Source organism: Anomaloglossus baeobatrachus, chromosome 3 (assembly GCF_048569485.1).
Source record: "Anomaloglossus baeobatrachus isolate aAnoBae1 chromosome 3, aAnoBae1.hap1, whole genome shotgun sequence".
Classification (NCBI taxonomy): domain Eukaryota; kingdom Metazoa; phylum Chordata; class Amphibia; order Anura; family Aromobatidae; genus Anomaloglossus; species Anomaloglossus baeobatrachus.
Genome location: NC_134355.1, coordinates 183,097,717 through 183,122,254, shown reverse-complemented (window position 1 = coordinate 183,122,254; position 24,538 = coordinate 183,097,717). Strand labels below are relative to the sequence as shown.

At 44.6% G+C, this 24,538-nt stretch overlaps 1 protein-coding gene across 1 annotated transcript in view; it reads left to right on the top strand.

Moving 5' to 3' along the window:
* Positions 1-24,538, top strand: part of THBS2 (thrombospondin 2) — a 227,897-nt gene that overhangs the window by 72,559 nt on the left and 130,800 nt on the right. Inside the window, exon 3 of the mRNA XM_075339620.1 lies at positions 19,840-20,396. Coding sequence (XP_075195735.1) covers positions 19,840-20,396 — 557 coding nt within the window. The remainder of the gene's footprint in view (positions 1-19,839; positions 20,397-24,538) is intronic.

Below are 24,538 nucleotides of genomic sequence, written 5' to 3'. Positions count from 1 at the left end.
AAAAGTGGCTGTTGGACTTCATTATTGTCCCACTAGTGCAAAGATATTTGCAGCACGTCTGCCTGCATTGCACACTCAAACTCATTGTTACTAAGCCATTATACTAGCAAACACTGAGGAAACTTAGTGGCATCCTAAAAGTGGCTGTTGGACTTCATTATTGTCCCACTAGTGCAAAGATATTTGCAGCACGTCTGCCTGCATTGCACACTCAAACTCATTGTTACAAAGCCATTATTCTAGCAAACACTAAGGAAACTTAGTGGCATCCTAAAAGTGGCTGTTGGACTTCATTATTGTCCCACTAGTGCAAAGATATTTGCAGCATGTCTGCCTGCATTGCACATTCAAACTGATTGTTACTAAGCCATTATACTAGCAAACACTGAGGAAACTTAGTGGCATCCTAAAAGTGGCTGTTGGAATTCATTATTGTCCCACTAGTGCAAAGATATTTGCAGCACGTCTGCCTGCATTGCACACTCAAACTCATTGTTACTAAGCCATTATACTAGCAAACACTGGGGAAACTTAGTGGCATCCTAAAAGTGGCTATTGGACTTCATTATTGTCCCACTAGTGCAAAGATATTTGCAGCACGTCTGCCTGCATTGCACACTCAGACTGATTGTTACTAAGCCATTATACTAGCAAACACTGGGGAAACTTAGTGGCATCCTAAAAGTGGCTGTTGGACTTCATTATTGTCCCACTAGTGCAAAGATATTTGCAGCACGTCTGCCTGCATTGCACACTCAAACTCATTCTTACTAAGCCATTATACTAGCAAACACTGAGGAAACTTAGTGGCATCCTAAACGTGGCTGTTGGACTTCATTATTGTCCCACTAGTGCAAAGATATTTGCAGCACGTCTGCCTGCATTGCACACTCAAACTCATTGTTACTAAGCCATTAAACTAGCAAACACTGAGGAAACTTGATGGCATCCTAAAAGTGGCTGTTGGACTTCATTATTGTCCCACTAGTGCAAAGATATTTGCAGCACGTCTGCCTGCATTGCACACTCAAACTCATTGTTACTAAGCCATTATACTAGCAAACACTGAGGAAACTTAGTGGCATCCTAAAAGTGGCTGTTGGACTTCATTATTGTCCCACTAGTGCAAAGATATTTGCAGCACGTCTGCCTGCATTGCACACTCACACTCATTGTTACTAAGCCATTATACTAGCAAACACTGAGGAAACTTAGTGGCATCCTAAAAGTGGCTATTGGACTTCATTATTGTCCCACTAGTGCAAAGATATTTGCAGCACGTCTGCCTGCATTGCACACTCAAACTCATTGTTACAAAGCCATTACTCCAGCAAACACTGAGGAAACTTAGTGGCATCTTAAAAGTGGCTGTTGGACTTCATTACTGTCCCACTAGTGCAAAGATATTTGCAGCACGTCTGCCGGCATTGCACATTCAAACTAATTGTTACTAAGCCATTATACTAGCAAACACTGAGGAAACTTAGTGGCATCCTAAAAGTGGCTGTTGGACTTCATTATTGTCCCACTAGTGCAAAGATATTTGCAGCACGTCTGCCTGCATTGCACACTCAAACTGATTGTTACTAAGCCATTATACTAGCAAACACTGAGGAAACTTAGTGGCATCCTAAAAGTGGCTGTTGGACATCATTATTGTCCCACTAGGGCAAAGATATTTGCAGCACGTCTGACTGCATTGCACACTCAAACTCATTGTTACTAAGCCATTATACTAGCAAACACTGAGGAAAATTAGTGGCATCCTAAAAGTGGCTGTTGGACTTTATTATTAACCCACTAGTGCAAAGATATTTGCAGCACGTCTGCCTGCATTGCACACTCAAACTCATTGTTACTAAGCCATTATACTAGCAAACACTGAGGAAACTCAGTGGCATCCTAAAAGTGGCTGTTGGAGTTCATTATTGTACCACTAGTGCAAAGATATTTGCAGCACGTCTGCCTGCATTGCACACTCAAGCACATTGTTACTAAGCCATTATACTAGCAAACACTGAGGAAAGTTAGTGGCATCTGAATGTTGGACTTCATTATTGTCCCACTAGTGCAAAGATATTTGCAGCACGTCTGCCTGCATTGCACACTCAAACTCATTGTTACAAAGCCATTATTCTAGCAAACACTGAGGAAACTTAGTGACATCCTAAAAGTGGCTGTTGGACTTCATTATTGTCCCACTAGTGCAAAGATATTTGCAGCATGTCTGCCTGCATTGCACACTCAAACTCATTGTTACTTAGCCATTATACTAGCAAACACTGAGGAAACTTAGTGGCATCCTAAAAGTGGCTGTTGGACTTCATTGTTAACCCACTAGTGCAAAGATATTTGCAGCACGTCTGCCTGCATTGCACACTCTAACTCATTGTTACTAAGCCATTATACTAGCAAACAATGAGGAAACTTGGGGGCATCCTAAAAGTGGCTGTTGGACATCACTATTGTCCCACTAGTGCAAAGATATTTGCAGCACGTCTGCCTGCATTGCACACTCAAACTCATTGTTACTAAGCCATTATACTAGCAAACACTGAGGAAACTTAGTGGCATCCTAAAAGTGGCTGTTGGAGTTCATTATTGTCCCACTAGTGCAAAGATATTTGCAGCACGTCTGCCTGCATTGCACACTCAAAATGATTGTTACTAAGCCATTATACTAGCAAACACTGGGGAAACTTAGTGGCATCCTAAAAGTGGCTGTTGGACTTCATTATTGTCCCACTAGTGCAAAGATATTTGCAGCATGTCTGCCTGCATTGCACACTCAAACTCATTGTTACTAAGCCATTATACTAGCAAACAATGAGGAAACTTGGTGGCATCCTAAAAGTGGCTGTTGGACTTCATTATTGTCCCACTAGTGCAAAGATATTTGCAGCACGTCTACCTGCATTGCACACTCAAACTCATATTTACTAAGCCATTATACTAGCAAACACTGAGGAAACTTAGTGGCATCCTAAAAGTGGCTGTTGGAGTTCATTATTGTCCCACTAGTGCAAAGATATTTGCAGCACGTCTGCCTGCATTGCACACTCAAACTGATTGTTACTAAGCCATTATACTAGCAAACACTGGGGAAACTTAGTGGCATCCTAAAAGTGGCTGTTGGACTTCATTATTGTCCCACTAGTGCAAAGATATTTGCAGCACGTCTGCCTGCATTGCACACTCAAACTCATTGTTACTAAGCCATTATACTAGCAAACAATGAGGAAACTTGGTGGCATCCTAAAAGTGGCTGTTGGACTTCATTATTGTCCCACTAGTGCAAAGATATTTGCAGCACGTCTGCCTGCATTGCACACTCAAACTGATTGTTACTAAGCCATTATACTAGCAAACACTGAGGAAACTTAGTGGCATCCTAAAAGTGGCTGTTGGACTTCATTATTGTCCCACTAGTGCAAAGATATTTGCAGCACGTCTGCCTGCATTGCACACTTAAACTCATTGTTACTAAGCCATTATACTAGCAAACACTGAGGAAACTTAGTGGCATCCTAAAAGTGGCTGTTGGACTTCATTATTGTCCCACTAGTGCAAAGATATTTGCAGCACGTCTGCCTGCATTGCACACTCAAACTCATTGTTACAAAGCCATTATTCTAGCAAACACTAAGGAAACTTAGTGGCATCCTAAAAGTGGCTGTTGGACTTCATTATTGTCCCACTAGTGCAAAGATATTTGCAGCATGTCTGCCTGCATTGCACATTCAAACTGATTGTTACTAAGCCATTATACTAGCAAACACTGAGGAAACTTAGTGGCATCCTAAAAGTGGCTGTTGGACTTCATTATTGTCCCACTAGTGCAAAGATATTTGCAGCACGTCTGCCTGCATTGCACACTCAAACTCATTGTTACTTAGCCATTATACTAGCAAACACTGAGGAAACTTAGTGGCTTCCTAAAAGTGGCTGTTGGACTTCATTATTGTCCCACTAGTGCAAAGATATTTGCAGCACGTCTGCCTGCATTGCACACTCAAACTCATTGTTACTAAGCCATTATACTAGCAAACACTGAGGAGACTTAGTGACATCCTAAAAGTGGCTGTTGGACTTCATTATTGTCCCACTAGTGCAAAGATATTTGCAGCACGTCTGGATGCATTGCACACTCAAACTCATTTTTACTAAGCCATTATACTAGCAAACACTGAGGAAACTTGGTGGCATCCTAAAAGTGGCTGTTGGACTTCATTATTGTCCCACTAGTACAAAGATATTTGCAGCACGTCTGCCTGCATTGCACACTCAAACTCATTGTTACTAAGCCATTAAACTAGCAAACACTGAGGAAACTTGATGGCATCCTAAAAGTGGCTGTTGGACTTCATTATTGTCCCACTAGTGCAAAGATATTTGCAGCACGTCTGCCTGCATTGCACACTCAAACTCATTGTTACTAAGCCATTATACTAGTAAACACTGAGGAAACTTAGTGGCATCCTAAAAGTGGCTGTTGGACTTCATTATTGTCCCACTAGTGCAAAGATATTTGCAGCACGTCTGCCTGCATTGCACTCTCAAGCTCATTGTTACTAAGCCATTATACTAGCAAACACTGAGGAAAGTTAGTGGCATCTGAATGTTGGACTTCATTATTGTCCCACTAGTGCAAAGATATTTGCAGCACGTCTGCCTGCATTGCACACTCAAACTCATTGTTACAAAGCCATTACTCCAGCAAACACTGAGGAAACTTAGTGGCATCCTAAAAGTGGCTGTTGGACTTCATTACTGTCCCACTAGTGCAAAGATATTTGCAGCACGTCTGCCGGCATTGCACATTCAAACTAATTGTTACTAAGCCATTATACTAGCAAACACTGAGGAAACTTAGTGGCATCCTAAAAGTGGCTGTTGGACTTCATTATTGTCCCACTAGTGCAAAGATATTTGCAGCACGTCTGCCTGCATTGCACACTCAAACTGATTGTTACTAAGCCATTATACTAGCAAACACTGAGGAAACTTAGTGGCATCCTAAAAGTGGCTGTTGGACTTCATTATTGTCCCACTAGGGCAAAGATATTTGCAGCACGTCTGACTGCATTGCACACTCAAACTCATTGTTACTAAGCCATTATACTAGCAAACACTGAGGAAACTTAGTGGCATCCTAAAAGTGGCTTTTGGACTTCATTATTAACCCACTAGTGCAAAGATATTTGCAGCACGTCTGCCTGCATTGCACACTCAAACTCATTGTTACTAAGCCATTATACTAGCAAACAATGAGGAAACTTGGTGGCATCCTAAAAGTGGCTGTTGGACATCACTATTGTCCCACTAGTGCAAAGATATTTGCAGCACGTCTGCCTGCATTGCACACTCAAACTCATTCTTACTAAGCCATTATACTAGCAAACACTGAGGAAACTTAGTGGCATCCTAAAAGTGGCTGTTGGACTTCATTATTGTCCCACCAGTGCAAAGATATTTGCAGCACGTCTGCCTGCATTGCACACTCAAACTCATTGTTACTAAGCCATTATACTAGCAAACAATGAGGAAACTTGGTGGCATCCTAAAAGTGGCTGTTGTACTTCATTATTGTCCCACTAGTGCAAAGATATTTGCAGCGCGTCTGCCTGCATTGCACACTCAAACTGATTGTTACTAAGCCATTATACTAGCAAACACTGAGGAAACTTAGTGGCATCCTAAAAGTGGCTGTTGGACTTCATTATTGTCCCACTAGTGCAAAGATATTTGCAGCACGTCTGCCTGCATTGCACACTCAAACTCATTGTTACTAAGCCATTATACTAGCAAACACTGAGGAAACTTAGTGGCATCCTAAAAGTGGCTGTTGGACTTCATTATTGTCCCACTAGTGCAAAGATATTTGCAGCACGTCTGCCTGCATTGCACACTCAAACTCATTGTTACAAAGCCATTATTCTAGCAAACACTAAGGAAACTTAGTGGCATCCTAAAAGTGGCTGTTGGACTTCATTATTGTCCCACTAGTGCAAAGATATTTGCAGCATGTCTGCCTGCATTGCACATTCAAACTGATTGTTACTAAGCCATTATACTAGCAAACACTGAGGAAACTTAGTGGCATCCTAAAAGTGGCTGTTGGACTTCATTATTGTCCCACTAGTGCAAAGATATTTGCAGCACGTCTGCCTGCATTGCACACTCAAACTCATTGTTACTTAGCCATTATACTAGCAAACACTGAGGAAACTTAGTGGCATCCTAAAAGTGGCTGTTGGACTTCATTATTAACCCACTAGTGCAAAGATATTTGCAGCACGTCTGCCTGCATTGCACACTCAAACTCATTGTTACTAAGCCATTATACTAGCAAACACTGAGGAAACTTAGTGGCTTCCTAAAAGTGGCTGTTGGACTTCATTATTGTCCCACTAGTGCAAAGATATTTGCAGCACGTCTGCCTGCATTGCACACTCAAACTCATTGTTACTAAGCCATTATACTAGCAAACACTGAGGAAACTTAGTGGCATCCTAAAAGTGGCTGTTGGACTTCATTATTGTCCCACTAATGCAAAGATATTTGCAGCACGTCTGGATGCATTGCACACTCAAACTCATTTTTACTAAGCCATTATACTAGCAAACACTGAGGAAACTTGATGGCATCCTAAAAGTGGCTGTTGGACTTCATTATTGTCCCACTAGTGCAAAGATATTTGCAGCACGTCTGCCTGCATTGCACACTCAAACTCATTGTTACTAAGCCATTATACTAGCAAACACTGAGGAAACTTAGTGGCATCCTAAAAGTGGCTGTTGGACTTCATTATTGTCCCCACTAGTGCAAAGATATTTGCAGCACGTCTGCCTGCATTGCACACTCAAACTCATATTTACTAAGCCATTATACTAGCAAACACTGAGGAAAGTTAGTGGCATCTGAATGTTGGACTTCATTATTGTCCCACTAGTGCAAAGATATTTGCAGCACGTCTGCCTGCATTGCACACTCAAACTCATTGTTACAAAGCCATTACTCCAGCAAACACTGAGGAAACTTAGTGGCATCCTAAAAGTGGCTGTTGGACTTCATTACTGTCCCACTAGTGCAAAGATATTTGCAGCACGTCTGCCGGCATTGCACATTCAAACTAATTGTTACTAAGCCATTATACTAGCAAACACTGAGGAAACTTAGTGGCATCCTAAAAGTGTCTGTTGGACTTCATTATTGTCCCACTAGTGCAAAGATATTTGCAGCACGTCTGCCTGCATTGCACACTCAAACTCATTGTTACTAAGCCATTATACTAGCAAACAATGAGGAAACTTGGTGGCATCCTAAAAGTGGCTGTTGGACTTCATTATTGTCCCACTAGTGCAAAGATATTTGCAGCGCGTCTGCCTGCATTGCACACTCAAACTCATTGTTACAAAGCCATTATTCTAGCAAACACTAAGGAAACTTAGTGGCATCCTAAAAGTGGCTGTTGGACTTCATTATTGTCCCACTAGTGCAAAGATATTTGCAGCACGTCTGCCTGCATTGCACACTCAAACTCATTGTTACTAAGCCATTATACTAGCAAACACTGATGATACTTAGTGGCATCCTAAAAGTGGCTGTTGGACTTCATTATTAACCCACTAGTGCAAAGATATTTGCAGCACGTCTGCCTGCATTGCACACTCAAACTCATTGTTACTAAGCCATTATACTAGCAAACACTGAGGAAACTTAGTGGCATCCTAAAAGTGGCTGTTGGACTTCATTATTGTCCCACTAGTGCAAAGATATTTGCAGCACGTCTGCCTGCATTGCACACTAAAATTCATTTTTACTAAGCCATTATACTAGCAAACAATGAGGAAACTTGGTGGCATCCTAAAAGTGGCTGTTGGACTTCATTATTGTCCCACTAGTGCAAAGATATTTGCAGCGCGTCTGCCTGCATTGCACACTCAAACTCATTGTTACTAAGCCATTATACTAGCAAACACTGAGGAAACTTAGTGGCATCCTAAAAGTGGCTGTTGGACTTCATTATTGTCCCACTAGTGCAAAGATATTTGCAGCACGTCTGCCTGCATTGCACACTCAAACTCATTGTTACTAAGCCATTATACTAGCAAACACTGAGGAAACTTAGTGGCATCCTAAAAGTGGCTGTTGGACTTCATTATTGTCCCACTAGTGCAAAGATATTTGCAGCACGTCTGCCTGCATTGCACACTCAAACTCATTGTTACAAAGCCATTTTTCTAGCAAACACTAAGGAAACTTAGTGGCATCCTAAAAGTGGCTGTTGGACTTCATTATTGTCCCACTAGTGCAAAGATATTTGCAGCACGTCTGCCTGCATTGCACACTCAAACTCATTGTTACAAAGCCATTATTCTAGCAAACACTAAGGAAACTTAGTGGCATCCTAAAAGTGGCTGTTGGACTTCATTATTGTCCCACTAGTGCAAAGATATTTGCAGCACGTCTGCCTGCATTGCACACTCAAACTCAATGTTACTAAGCCATTATACTGGCAAACACTGAGGAAACTTAGTGGCATCCTAAAAGTGGCTGTTGGACTTCATTATTGTCCCACTAGTGCAAAGATATTTGCAGCACGTCTGCCTGCATTGCACACTCAAACTCCATTGTTACTAAGCCATTATACTAGCAATACTAACAAACACTGAGGAAACTTAGTGGCATCTTAAAAGTGGCTGTTGGACTTCATTATTGTCGCACTAGTGCAAAGATATTTGCAGCACGTCTGCCTGCATTGCACACTCAAACTCATTGTTACTAAGCCATTATACTAGCAAACTGTTACGGTTGCTGCGAGCACTGGAGACTATGTCCATATTTCTTGCTACTGCACATGTGCGAGCGCTGGAGACTAAGTCCAGATGTCTTGCTACTGCACATTTGCTAGCGCCGGAGACTAAGTCCAGATTTCTTGCTACTGCACATGTGCGAGTGCCGGAGACTAAGTCCTATCTTGGAGCCATTGCACATGTGCGGGTGACATCATCGCTGACACGAGGTCACATGTCTCTGACACCTTCTATGCCGATTGGTCGCTGGTCATGTGCTTGTGATGCCTTGCTCGGTGATAGGCCAGCATGATGTCACTCCTGTCGTTCTGGCAGCAGATTGGCTCTGGTGTCCTCCATCTTGGATGAGGCACAGAGTCTAGATAAGACCCTGACACACGCCGCATGGCGCTCAGTCCTCTTGGTTCATGCATAAGAGTAGACGCTCTGTGCGCGTTCCTCTAGGCATTTCTCTGTCTATGCTAGGTGAGCGCTACCGGCAGGGTAGCGTTCTTTTACCTTACAGCTTCGGCTGCTGTCCGTATCCTTACCTCTTAGGGGAGTGGACATAGGCAGGTGCCTGAGGCACATGGTCTGGCTGGGCCTTGTGGTTCGACTCGTAGGTGGACGTTGCCGCTAGGGTAACGTTCCTTATACTGCGACTAGCAGTTGTTCGTATCCTCGCACACTAGGGGAGCGAACAGAGGTAGGAGCTTTGTGCGGCTTACGCTGCTGTTCGTCTCTTTTGCACCACTAGAAGAGCGGACCTAGGCAGGTGCCATATCTAGTGGTTCGTGTCCTCGCACACTAGTGGAGCGAACGCAGGTAGGAGCTTTGTGCGGCTTACACTGCTGTTCGTCTCTTTTGCACCACTAGAAGAGCGGACCTAGGTAGGTGCCATTTCGCACACATTGCCTTTGTCTCTGTGATTATTAACAGAGATCATTCCACACACCCTCCAAGTAAGGGAGGAATTGCTTTACTTACTTATTATATCCTTCTGTGAGTTAACAGAGGTATTGCACTCTGCCATAGTCTGCAGCAGAGTCTTTGCACGGTGGACCCTGACTGTCTGATACTCCTTTAGGTTATTATCAGACAGCCCCCCGTAACACAAACACTGAGGAAACTTAGTGGCATCCTAAAAGTGGCTGTTGGACTTCATTATTGTCCCACTAGTGCAAAGATATTTGCAGCACGTCTGCCTGCATTGCACACTCAAACTCATTGTTACTAAGCCATTATACTAGCAATACTAGCAAACACTGAGGAAACTTAGTGGCATCTTAAAAGTGGCTGTTGGACTTCATTATTGTCGCACTAGTGCAAAGATATTTGCAGCACGTCTGCCTGCATTGCACACTCAAACTCATTGTTACTAAGCCATTATACTAGCAAACTGTTACGGTTGCTGCGAGCACTGGAGACTATGTCCAGATTTCTTGCTACTGCACATGTGCGAGCGCCGGAGACTAAGTCCAGATTTCTTGCTAATGCACATGTGCGAGTGCCGGAGACTAAGTCCTATCTTGGAGCCATTGCACATGTGCGGGTGACATCATCGCTGACACGAGGTCACATGTCTCTGACACCTTCTATGCCGATTGGTCGCTGGTCATGTGCTTGTGATGCCTTGCTCGGTGATAGGCCAGCATTATGTCACTCCTGTCGTTCTGGCAGCGGATTGGCTCTGGTGTCCTCCATCTTGGATGAGGCACAGAGTCTATATAAGACCCTGACACGCGCCGCATGGCGCTCAGTCCTCTTGGTTCATGCATAAGAGTAGACGCTCTGTGCGCGTTCCTCTAGGCATTTCTCTGTCTATGCTAGGTGAGCGCTACCGGCAGGGTAGCGTTCTTTTACCTTACAGCTTCGGCTGCTGTCCGTATCCTTACCTCTTAGGGGAGTGGACATAGGCAGGTGCCTGAGGCACATGGTCTGGCTTGTCCTTGTGGTTCGACTCGTAGGTGGACGTTGCCGCTAGGGTAACGTTCCTTATACTGCGACTAGCAGTTGTTCGTATCCTCGCACACTAGGGGAGCGAACAGAGGTAGGAGCTTTGTGCGGCTTACGCTGCTGTTCATCTCTTTTGCACCACTAGAAGAGCGGACCTAGGCAGGTGCCATATCTAGTGGTTCGTGTCCTCGCACACTAGTGGAGCGAACGCAGGTAGGAGCTTTGTGCGGCTTACACTGCTGTTCGTCTCTTTTGCACCACTAGAAGAGCGGACCTAGGTAGGTGCCATTTCGCACACATTGCCTTTGTCTCTGTGATTATTAACAGAGATCATTCCACACACCCTCCAAGTAAGGGAGGAATTGCTTTACTTACTTATTATATCCTTCTGTGAGTTAACAGAGGTATTGCACTCTGCCATAGTCTGCAGCAGAGTCTTTGCACGGTGGACCCTGACTGTCTGATACTCCTTTAGGTTATTATCAGACAGCCCCCCGTAACACAAACACTCAGGAAACTTAGTGGCATCCTAAAAGTGGCTGTTGGACTTCATTATTGTCCCACTAGTGCAAAGATATTTGCAGCACGTCTGCCTGCATTGCACACTAAAATTCATTTTTACTAAGCCATTATACTAGCAAACAATGAGGAAACTTGGTGGCATCCTAAAAGTGGCTGTTGGACTTCATTATTGTCCCACTAGTGCAAAGATATTTGCAGCGCGTCTGCCTGCATTGCACACTCAAACTCATTGTTACTAAGCCATTATACTAGCAAACACTGAGGAAACTTAGTGGCATCCTAAAAGTGGCTGTTGGACTTCATTATTGTCACACTAGTGCAAAGATATTTGCAGCACGTCTGCCTGCATTGCACACTCAAACTCATTGTTACTAAGCCATTATACTAGCAAACACTGAGGAAACTTAGTGGCATCCTAAAAGTGGCTGTTGGACTTCATTATTATCCCACTAGTGCAAAGATATTTGCAGCACGTCTGCCTGCATTGCACATTCAAACTCATTGTTACTACGCCATTATACTAGCAAACACTGAGGAAACTTAGTGGCATCCTAAAAGTGGCTGTTGGACTTCATTATTGTCCCACTAGTGCAAAGATATTTGCAGCACGTCTGTGTTGTGAATGTTAGTTATGTCTTGGCTGCTGGGAGGCTCCCTCTGGTGGCCAGGAAGGGTTTGGACAGAGACCAGGTGTGTTGTGCAGTGGGTGTTTCCTTTCCTAACTCTCTGCTTATTTAAGTCCTGGTCTGATTGCAGGCTGTTGCCGGATGTCAGTTGTTCTTTGTATCTCTAGCCTGCTTAATCCTGCTCTACATCACATCCACTCCAGATAAGTTCTTGCTCTTTACTTATTACCTGATTCTTTTGCTTATCTGGGTTTGTTATTTGTTGTGGTTGGTTTCAGTTTATTTCCTTCCAGGGATTTTCCCCCTCAGTGGATTGTTGAGGAACTCCCTGCAGTTCTGTGTGGAGTATAGCTCCTTTGGGTCCATGTGTTTATGGCTTGTTGAATTTGTTATAATTCTTGTTTTCTGTTCATTGGTATGACAAGGGCACCTGGTATAGGATGGAGTTCAGATCGAGCGATCTGAGGGTCTTTTTGTACTATCAGGAAGTTGGTATTTTGCAGGGTTTTTCTCTGGCTACCATCAGTCCCTTTCATGTCCTTTCCTAGTTTAGTCAGCGGAGGCCTCACCTTTTGCTAATCCTGTCATCTACCTGTGTATTGTGTTTTTCCTATATCACCGCAGTCTTTGAATGTGGGGGGCTTGCTATTCTTGTCTATTTTCTGAGGCAGAGAGTTATTCATCTTTCCTACCTTCTAGTTGTGTTGGTTAGTAAGGGGATGGCGGCCAGATTAGTTGCCAATGCTTTTGTCACCTTTTTGCCAATGATTTGTGGTGATCTTCCATGGTTCCGGATCATAACAGTACATCCGGCCAAACAAATTTAAAGGGTACTCTTAAGAAGGAAAAAGAAAAAAAAGCTGCTGAGAATTTTTTTTTTTTGTGTTATTCCTCTTCTTCTTTGGGTTCTGTGGAAGATTTCTTTTGTCTAGCATGGATAAATTGGGTGAGCGTGTTGCTCATCTTGATGCTAAGGTTCGTTATATAGAGTCTTATCTTTCACAGACTCCCCTTGCAGAGCCTAAAATTCCCATTCCTGAATTTTTTTCGGGAGATAGGTCGAGATTTTTGAGCTTCAAAAATAATTGTAAATTATTTTTTGACCTGCGCCCTAAGTCCTCAGGGAATCCCGTACAGCAGGTTAAGATTGTCATCTCCTTACTGCGTGGTGACCCTCAGGACTGGGCCTTCTCTTTAGCGTCTGATGATCCGATTCTCAATGATGTGGATAAATTGTTTCAGTCCCAAGAAACTGCCCAAAAGTTTGCCAACCGGCATCGGAATGTTGGTCCCCGGTTTAAAGTAGGGGACATGGTGTGGTTGTCCTCTAAAAATATTCCTATGAGAGTTCCGTCTCCTAAATTTAAGCCCAGATTTATTGGACCTTATAAGATTTCGGAGATTATTAATCCTGTATCTTTCCGTTTGACTCTGCCTGCGTCATTTAAGATTCACAATGTCTTCCATAAGTCCTTGTTGAAGAAACATGTGGAGCCGGCAGTTCCTGCAGCAGCGCCTCCTGACCCTGTTTTGGTACAAGGGGATCTGGAGTATGAGGTTGAAAAAATTCTGGATTCCTGTCGCAGTAGGCGTCAGCTTCAGTACCTTGTGAAATGGAAGGGTTATGGGCAGGAGGATAACTCTTGGGTTGTGGCTTCTGACATTCATGCAGACAGGTTGGTTCGCGCCTTCCATCATGCTCATCCCGAGCGACCCGGTGGCGTGGGTGAGGGTTCGGTGACCCCTCCTCAAGGGGGGGTACTGTTGTGAATGTTAGTTATGTCTTGGCTGCTGGGAGGCTCCCTTTGGTGGCCAGGAAGGGTTTAGACAGAGACCAGGTGTGCTGTGCAGTGGGTGTTTCCTTTCCTAACTCTCTGCTTATTTAAGTCCTGGTCTGATTGCAGGCTGTTGCCGGATGTCAGTTGTTCTTTGTATCTCTAGCCTGCTTAATCCTGCTCTACATCACATCCACTCCAGATAAGTTCTTGCTCTTTACTTATTGCCTGGTTCTTTTGCTTATCTGGGTTTGTTATTTGTTGTGGTTGGTTTCAGTTTATTTCCTTCCAGGGATTTTCCCCCTCAGTGGATTGTTGAGGAACTCCCTGCAGTTCTGTGTGGAGTATATCTCCTTTGGGTCCATGTGTTTATGGCTTGTTGAATTTGTTATAATTCTTGTTTTCTGTTCATTGGTATGACAAGGGCACCTGGTATAGGACGGAGTTCAGATCGAGCGATCTGAGGGCCTTTTTGTACTATCAGGAAGTTGGTATTTTGCAGGGTTTTTCTCTGGCTACCATCAGTCCCTTTCCTATTTTAGTCAGCGGGGACCTCACCTTTTGCTAATCCTGTCATCTACTTGTGTATTGTGTTTTTCCTATATCACCGCAGTCTTTGAATGTGGGGGGCTTGCTATTCTTGTCTATTTTCTGAGGCAGAGAGTTATTCATCTTTCCTACCTTTAGGATAGTTAGTTCTCCGGCTGGGTTCGCGGTGCACAGGATGTTAGTTCAACCCTCGGCTACTTCTAGTTGTGTTGGTTAGTAAGGGGATGGCGGCCAGATTAGTTGCCAATGCTCTTGTCACCTTTTTGCCAATGATTTGTGGTGATCTTCCATGGTTCCGGATCATAACACGTCTGCCTGCATTGCACACTCAAACTCATTATTACTAAGCCATTATACTGGCAAACACTGAGGAAACTTAGTGGCATCCTAAAAGTGGCTGTTGGACTTCATTATTATCCCACTAGTGCAAAGATATTTGCAGCACGTCTGCCTGCATTGCACACTCAAACTCATTGTTACTAAGCCATTATACTAGCAAACTATGCTGCCAGTTTAAAGGCCGTAGTTACATTGTCAGGGATAATTATTGTTGTTTATTCTGCTGTTAATAAAGCTAGACCACCACTGAAATCTACACCACCTCTCAATTTTTACTACCACATTTTAAATGCACAATCTTGTCGCAATCAATATGAGTGGCAAAATGACAGATGCTGGTGGAAAGGGTAAGAGGCGTGTTGGAAAAGGAAAACAAGGGTTTGTCCGTGGGGAAGGTGGCAAAGCTCCATTAACATCTGCTGAAGATAGACCATCTTCCAGCAAAAGTAAGATGTCTACTACTTACCGTGGACAATCCGATGTGCTCCCTTTTTTACTGACACGAACAACAGGAACAAAGGTAGATGATGGCCAAAAAAGGAAAATGCTTGAATGGATCTCAAGTGGTCCAACAAGTGCCCTCTCTGCCACCTCAACTACCGCATCCAAAAAACACCAGTCCTCTGAGTTGTCAGCCCAATCACACTTGCATTCTCCCAGCTCTGAAGTCTCCATCCGCCCTGCACAGTATGGTGAAACTGAGATGGCTGAGTCTGCAGAGCTGTTCAGTCACACTATAGCCTGGGAATCAGAAGTCTGCTCCCAAGGTACAGTGAGTACAGACCAGGAAATTGTCTGCAGTGATGCCCAGAACCTTTGTGACTCTGATTAAGCCCATGAGGACCAAGTTTCTGAGCATAATGTTGACCCTTTTTCACAAACTGTAACACCTGTTGTTATAGACAATGAGGAACATACTGATGATGATGAGACGCAGATACCAGATTGGGATGACAACTTAAATATTCGGTCAGGGCAAGAAGAGGCTCAGTCTGAGGGTAAGGGGAGTGCAAACACAACAATTGATGAGGAAGTTCTAGATCCCACCTACTGTCAAGCCACAGTCAGGCACTCGAGGAGGTCAACAGAGGCGGTGGAGGAGGATGCAACCGACGATGAAGTTACCTTGCGCCTTCCTGGACAGAGTCATAGCACTGGTAGCACGTCTACAACTGCATCCTCAGCCACCACTCTGCCTCTGAGCACTAGTCGGGGGGGCTCAGCAGGTCGCATGCCCTCTAAGCCTTGCCTAGCCTTGTCCTTTTTTGACATAGCAAAAGATCGGCCAAATTATGTGATCTGTAAAATTTGTCGTGATTCTGTTAGTAGAGGGCAAAACCTCAGCAGTTTGACAACTTCTTCCATGAATCGTCACATGAATAAATATCATATGTCCCAGTGGGAAGCTCACCGTGCTGCAATGCGGCTTAGCGGAGCGAACCATCCACCGCCTGCCTCTTCCAGTGCATCCGCACGCTCTTCCTCTTCTAGGACTGTGGGGACAGCTGTCACACCTGGTTTTCCATGCACAACTTCCCCCACTGTAACCGCAACAGGTAGTTTGCTTGGTAGGTCGTCAGTTGGTTTGGAAGGGGATACAAGTGAGTGTGTACAGCTCTCTCAGACATCGATAGCACCAACGTTGGATGAAGGCAACATCATGTCTACGCCTGCACTTTCCTCACAAACCTGCATTTTTCCAAGGACACCCTACTCAACACCGTCTACACACAGCAGCCAGATCTCTGTCCCTCAGATGTGGACAAATAAAAGGCCATTTCCTGTGACCCATGACAAAGCTACCGAAATGCTGCCTTTCCGCCTGGTGGACACACAGGATTTTAGAGACCTTATGTCTGTCGCTGTGCCCCAGTACCAGATGCCCAGTCGCCACTACTTCTCTAAGAAAGGTGTGCCCGCGCTACACCAGCATATCGCACACAACATCACCGCTTCCTTGAGAAACTCTGTGTGTGAATGGGTGCATTTCACCACCGATACTTGGACCAGTAAGCATGTACAGGGACGTTACATGTCGCTGACTGGGCACTGGGTAACTATGGTGATTGATGGTGAAGGGTCTGCTGCACAAGTCTTGCCGTCCCCACGACTTGTGTGTCAATCCTCTGTCTGTCCAAGTTCCGCCACTGCTTATGCCTCCTCCACCTCATCTGGGTCCTCCACCTCCGCCCCAAGCCTGCCTGGTCAGGCCACGAGCGTTCTCACTGCGCAGAAGGAATCACGCACCCCTCATTACTATGCTGGCAGCAGAGCGCAACGGCATCAGGCGGTCTTTAGCTTGACATGTCTTGGAAATAGGAGTCACACAGCGGCTGAGTAGTGGGCAGCTCTGGAGACTGAGTTTGGTAAATGGTTGTCTCCACTCAACCTGCAGCCTGGTAAGGCCGTGTGCGACAATGCTGCAAACCTGGGTGCGGCCCTTCACCTGGGCAAGGTGACACACGTGCCTTGTATGGCTCACGTGTTGAACCTTGTTGTCCAGCAAATTTTAACACACTATCTTGGCCTAGATGGACTTCTGACCAGGGCACGAAAACTATCTGCTCACTTCCGCCGTTCAACCGCCGCAGCTGAGCGACTTGCATCGCTACAGAAGTCTTTCGGCATGCCGGTTCATCGCCTGAAATGCGATGTGGCGACACGCTGGAATTCAACTCTCCACACGTTACAGCGACTGTGGCAGCACCGCCGAGCCCTGGTGCAATACGTCATGACGTATAACCTGGGCCAACGAGATGCAGAGGTGGGGCAGATCACCCTGATGGAGTGGTCTCAGATCAAGGACCTATGCACCCTTCTGCACAGTTTCGACATGTTTAGCGCTGACAATGCCATTATCAGCATGACGATTCCAGTCATTTACATGCTGGAGCACATGCTAAACACTATTCGGAGTCAGGGGGTGGGAGAACAGGAAGGGGAGGAACTACAGGAGGATTCATATGCGCAAGACACAACAACATCACCAAGGTCCAGACGTTCATCATCACCAACGTGGCAGGCATGGGACCAAGGGGGACAGGGATCAACAAGGGCACATGGTAGCAGGCGAAATGTTGAGGAAGGTGCAGGAGAACATGAAGAAATGGAGGACGAACTGTCCATGGACATGGAAGACTCAGCGGATGAGGGAGACCTTGGTCAAGTTTCAGTTGAAAGAGGTTGGGGGGAGATGTCAGAGGAAGAAATAACGGTTAGCACCTCTATGTCACAAACACAGCGTGGACTTGGTTGCGCAAGACACATGAGCGCCTTCTTGCTGCACTACCTCCAACATGACCCTCGTATTGTCAAAATTAGAAGTGATGATGACTACTGGCTTGCCACACTATTAGATCCCCGGTACAAGTCCAAATTTTGTGACATAATTCCAGCCATAGAAAGGGACGCACGTATGCAGGAGTATCAGCAGAAGCTGCTACTCGATCTTAGCTCGGCTTTTCCACCAAACAACCGTGCAGGTGCAGGGAGTGAATCTCCCAGTTGTAACTTGACAAACATGGGACGGTCTCGTCATCTTCAACAGTCTACCCATACCAGTAGCACCGTATCTGGTGCTGGTAACAGCAATTTTATTGAATGTTTTCAAAATTTTTTTAGACCGTCCTTTGCAAAGCCACCAGAGACAACAAGTCTGACACATAGTCAATGGCTGGAGAGGATGATACAGGAGTATCTCCAAATGAACATCGATGCCATGACTTTGCAAATGGAGCCCTGCTCATTTTGGGCTTCAAATCTTGAAAAATGGCCAGAGCTCTCAACTTACGCCTTGGAGATTTTGTCGTGTCCAGCTGCCAGCATTGTCTCTGAACGTGTCTTCAGTGCTGCTGGGTGTGTGCTGACAGATAAGCGCACGCGTCTGTCCAGTGACAATGTGGACAGACTAACATTCATCAAAATGAACAAGTCATGGATCCACAATGAATTTACTACCCCCTGTGTCATCCTGGAGAGACTAAATGCTTGTGGATTTGGTATGTGCTTGATGCAAATCTAGCTGTGAAGTGTACAACTGGGGCACAAGTGCTGCCACTGAAGAGGTGAGTGTCTGTGTGGCCCCAATTTTTGGAAAAAAGGGAGACTCCGCTTGGAGTAACCCTTGCTTGCTGTGTTTTTTAAAAGGAGCCAAGATGAACAAGTCATGGTTCAGCAAAGACTTTGCTACCTACCCCGGGGTCATCCTGGGAACGGTTAAGTATGGCGTATTATTGATTGTGCTTGTTACAAATCTACCTGTGAAGTGTACAACTAGGTCACAAGTGCTGCCACTGAAGGGGTGGGTGTCTGTGTGGCCCAATTTTTGGATAAAAGGGAGACTCCGCTTGGAGTCACCTTGTGGTGTTTTACATGATTTTAGAAGGGCGTGCCATGCCTATATCTGTGTCTCCTCCTCTTTTTCCTTGTCCAGCTCTTTTGTTTTCACATGAGTATATGTCCTTGTCACTTTGCCATGTGTTTGTGTTGTGTTGTGAGTTGTTTGTCACCTTTTGGACACCTTTGAGGGTGTTTTCTAGGTGTTTTTATGTGTTTGTGATTGCTTGCCATTGTTTCCTATGCAGTTCGAGTTCGGTTCGTCGAACGTTCGCCGAACCGAACTCGAACGGGACACCCGTTCGACGAACCGAACTCGAGCCGAACCACGGCCGGTTCGCTCATCTCTAATAATTACAGCTTTTGAATGACTTTACATCTACCATCCTGTAGGTTAAGCACTTAACTGCTTTACCATAGACTGGGAATTCTTTTATTCTTTTATTAATGCCAATACTAAGATTTTTACGACTTTATTTGAGCACAATAGAACATACCATAAAGGGTCCAAGAAATAAAACATGGTAAAATTACAAAACATGAACATTAGGGATGATCGAATATCACAAATATTCGGCAATATTCGGCTTGGCGAATATCTGACGAATAGTTTGCCGCTATGCGAATATTCGATGCGCAATGTAAGTCTATGTGAAGCCCGAATAGTTGCTATTCGGCAACTATTCAGGCTTTCCATAGACTTGCATTGTGCATCGAATATTCGCAAATCGTGGAATAGTGGCGACCTATTCGGCGAATATGGGCGTTGCCGAATATTTGCGGTATTCGATCATCCCTAATGGTCATGGTTAGCAGTTTCAAAAAAACAAAAATATACTTTAATAGGCTATGCCTTCACTAACTGAAATACAGTCTAGTTTTGCAAGATAAAATATTTGTAAAATAACGTAACATAATTGTTATATGTTTCATGTACTTTAGATGAAGAGAAAGAAGATGAGACCACTTTTGATCTATTTGACATCAGTAACATAAATAAGAAGACCACTGGAGTCAAACTGTTTCGTGGACAGGATCCATATTCTCCAGCGTATCGTTTTCTTCGCTTTGATCATATACCACCTGTAAAGTTTGAAAAGATGAAGCAAATTATTGACTTGATGCAACTAAATGAAGGTTTTATCCTTTCTGCTTCTATGAGGCAAGACAAACTCAACCGAGGAACAATTATCTCTATAGAGGGACCAGGTATTTCCAACAGATTATTCGAGCTTGTTTCAAATGGACGAGCAAATACTCTGGACCTAATTTATTGGGTAGAAGGTTCACAAAATGTCATTTCCTTGGAGGATGTTGACCTAGCTGACTCTCAGTGGAAAAATATTACAGTTCAACTGACAGGTGAAAACTTCAACCTGTATGTTGGTTGTGACCTTATGGACAGCTTCCGCTTAGAGGAAACCTTCTATGAGCATTTAAGTGGAGTTAACAACAAAATGTATTTGGCTAAAGGCTCAATACGTGAAAATCACTTTAGGGTAAGCAAACAATTATTTTATTGTATAAACTATATTTTGTATTTTTTCATCAATCTTATATGGATTCTCTGATAAATGTACTAAAGTATGGTAAATAAATAAAATACCTTTAAATATTAAACATTTTTCTAAATACCTTTATTTAGAAAACAAGTGTGCTTTATCCAGTGCACTCTGTCAGAATTTTAAAGATGGCAACTGCCATCTATTAAGTGGGCTTTACATGCTGCGATATCGTTAGTGAATTATCGTCGGGGTCACGGTGTTTGTGAGGCACATCCGGCTTTGTTAACGAGATTGCAGTGTGTGATACCTACGAGCGACCTTAAACGATCGCAAAAGAGGTCAAAATCGTTTGCCGTGGAGAGGTCGTCCTAAAACCAAAAATCGTTGTCTGCTTATTAGTGATGTTGTTCCTCGTTCCTGTGGCACCACACATCGCTGTGTGTGACACTGCAGGAGCGACGAACATCTCCTTACCTGCGTCCAGCCGGCAATGCGTAAGGAATGAGGTGGGCGGGATGTTACGTCCCGCTCATCTCCACCCCACCGTTTCTATTGGACGCCTGCCGTGTGATGTCGCTGTGACGCCACACGAACCGCCCCCTTAGAAAGGAGGCGGTTCGCTGGCCAGAGCGACGTCGCAGGGCAGGTAAGTCCGTGTGACAGGGACTAACGAGGTTGTGCGCCACGGGCAGCGATTTGCCCGTGTCGCACAACCGACGGGGGCGGGTACGATCGCTTGCAATCTTGCTAGCGAGATCGCAACGTGTAAAGTACCCTTTAGACTGTCAGGCTGACAGAGATGAATGTTCATTGCCGTCTTTAATATTCTGACAACGTGCACAAGATCAAGCATACTTGTTTGATAAAATAAAGGTTTTAGAAAAAAAATTATGTTTAAATGTGTATTATTTTGCAACAATTCTTGGAACCCCTTTAATCAAAGCAATACTGTATCAGTATGTTACTGAGGTTATGTAAAGGATGTAAAGGCCTCTCTCAATCATCCTTGAGAAAATCTTTTTCCTTGGTATCTTATTTGCTTCCATTTTCATAATAATAATAATAATTATTATGTAAGTATTATGACATTTGTCCACTTACATCGTATACTTCTAATCCTTATTTTGAGTATTTCTGTGATTGATGTATGTTCTTGAAACTTGAGTTGGACTCCTGAAGCTTTGCACACATACGTCATATGCCTCTCTGAACCAAAAGGACACTGAAGTTAAATGCTCCAAATTTTACTCAACCTCTCTATTGATTATTTGGGGTGTGTGTTGTCTCCACATTATGGTTAAAATGGCAAAATACTTGTAATAACACGCAACAAACAATTTTAATATTTTTGAAAATCTACTCCTCTTAACATAGAACAGAGGGATTTCAAATTTTATTATTTAATGCCAATTCTTTTGGTTACTGGCCACCCTGAAATCTTGCAGCATGGGCAACCATTGCTTACAAGTTTTTTCAATAGAACACTGTAAGCACAAAGCTAACATTCATCATATCACTGGAGTGCACAATCCGACAAGCTTTAGTGTCCTTTTGCACAGTTTTGGACCAGTAGCTTCAATACGTGGTACTCTGCTGAAAAAAACACATGAGAATAACCATTTAAGGCTATATTTGCACGCTGCATCTTTGTGGTGACTACAAAGATGCACGTTTTTCGTCCCAAAAAAGCACCCTCGTCATACATTTTTTGCTGCGGTTTACTGTGTTTTTTACTGCATTTTTACCCAGTGCGTTTTTTTAAGTCGAATATATTCACTGGAAGGGCTCAAAAATGCTGGCAAAAATGCAGAAAGAATTGACATGCTGCATCTTTGTGGTCTCCACAAAGACGCAGACAAAAACAAGCTGCAACGTGTGGACAGAAACACTGAAATCTCATAGACTTTGCTGGGGAAGGAAATGCATCCAGTTTTGGGACCAAAACTGCACCTAAAAAATGTGGCAAAAAATGCAGCATGCGCACAAGGCCTAAAGTGAATCTGTCAGCAGGTCTTTTCTACTTCATCTAACAGCAGCATGTGGTAGGCAAAGAAATTCTGAAACTAACCATGTTTAACTTAGATTACTGGTGCAGCCATTCTGACGTTAGCTAAGAATTGAGTTTACTAACCAGGGAGAGCTGTCCTGCCCAAACCAGGCTCTCTATAGAAATTGTGCATTGACTGTCAGGTGTCAATCACAGTAGGGGCCGTGCCAAGCTGCCTGGAGCGAGCCAGCTGGCCACAACATAAGGGTGCTACTAAAATAAACATAGCAAATAAATGAAAGATCGGTCTGTTGTAATGGGATCAACAATTCAGACTGCATCATTAATGTAGAAATGGATTTGAATACTGTTTCAGCAATTGCCCACAAGGGGGCAATGTCAGACTGTGCAATCACAAACACAGAGCTGGGAAATCCCCTACTGCAGCTGGTGTGTGAAAACCAGGAAGAAAAAAAAGTGCGGGAAGGTTGTTCAGCTCCAGAGCTCAGCCAGAGGAGAGCTGCGTGTGGTCTCCCTGAACAGAGGGCTCTTTTGCCACCGGAGTCTTGGAGAAATCACCCTGTGGAAGTGGTTTCTGCCATTCCCGGTCTGCAGGACTTTGTTTTCACCAAGGATCTAACCGGACTGCAGAGCATCGCAACCAGAGTGTAAGTGCAGGGGCTGTGATCTCCCTTCTTCTGCTCGGCATGCCCCGGGACTAAAAGACTGATTAGAATCCGTTACCAGCGGGGGAAGATCAAAGGAAAAGACCGAGGAGCTGCATCCCTTCAGCGCTGCACCGGGACCCATCATCGTGAGACTCCAGGCCTGCGACGTGGGAGCGGCATCTTCTTCCGGGATAGACTGGTACGTGATTGTAGGGAAAGTTAGGGAAAGTCGCCGCCATTTCTTTGTTGTTGTTTTTCCTTTCTTCTTGCTGCGTACCCGGAAGGAGTGAAAATCCAGGGACTCCACTATACTCATGTGCGCAGATAGTTCGGTTGATTGTATTATAAATATGTTTCCTAGTAAAGAAATGTTACTACCGGTAAAATCTGAGTATGGGGATTTTGTTGGAATAGAGCATACACACACACCCGCGGCCCTACCACCGGTCGCTTCATGTGGCGTAGTCGGCAGGATGTGTGACCAACAAAATCATCCCCCGGTAGTAACTTATAACCGGACAGCTCCCCCGCCGTCTATTGTCAATCAGGTGAGGAAGTTTGACGGACGGAACTATCCTGTAACTGAATGGACTGAACAACTTAAGATAGTGGGGGAAATGTATAACACTGATCCTAAGACCTTAGCAGAGATGGCCATGCTAACATTAGAGGGGGAAGCGTGGACGACAGTCAGGCTGGAGACGGTTAGGGGCCAGCGTACGTTGGCTGACTTGGTGCGGGTGCTGGAGAACACCTATGGGCCGACCAGATATGCGGGAACATTGCGCTATATGTTCTTCCGGCGTACTCAACTCGAGTCGGAGGACATTCCTCAATATGCCAATGCCCTTCAAGTGCTACTAGAACAAGTCGGTAGAAACGAAGAACAGATAGCTTTTACGGGTACCCGTGACCTGGTGTTGAGAGATCAGTTCGTGACCGGATTGAGAGACCCGTACCTTAACCGCTCATTGCAAGATCTACTCCGGGTAAATCCGGCCTTTACGTTCGCTGAGGCCAAACAAGAAGCTATAGAACGTTCAAGGGGACCTGTCGTGGAGAAACAGACATATACCGCGGCTTGCAGGTCCATATCTGGTATCGGGACTCCGAACAGCAACACGGAAGAACTGAAACAGATGGTGGCAGAGTTGCAGAAACAGGTGTTACAGCTCACCTTAGACCAACAGGCGGGCCGGCAAGCGAGACAACAACCCAGCCGGCCGATGGGAAGATGCTGGACATGCGGCGATCCCCGCCATAGAGCCAACCGTTGCCCCCAGAACTTTCAAGCTCCTCCACAGTCCGATCTACCAGAACCAGCAAGTCATGTCCCACAACAGTGGCCGCCTTTAAACTAGACGCCCCTGCCAAAGAGGCTCACTCGGCAGGGGATGCCAAAGAGAGGGGTGTAGGAAAACAGAGCCAGCCACGGAACAAACTTGCATCAAATAGCCCCACCCTGGAAGTATTACTGGAAG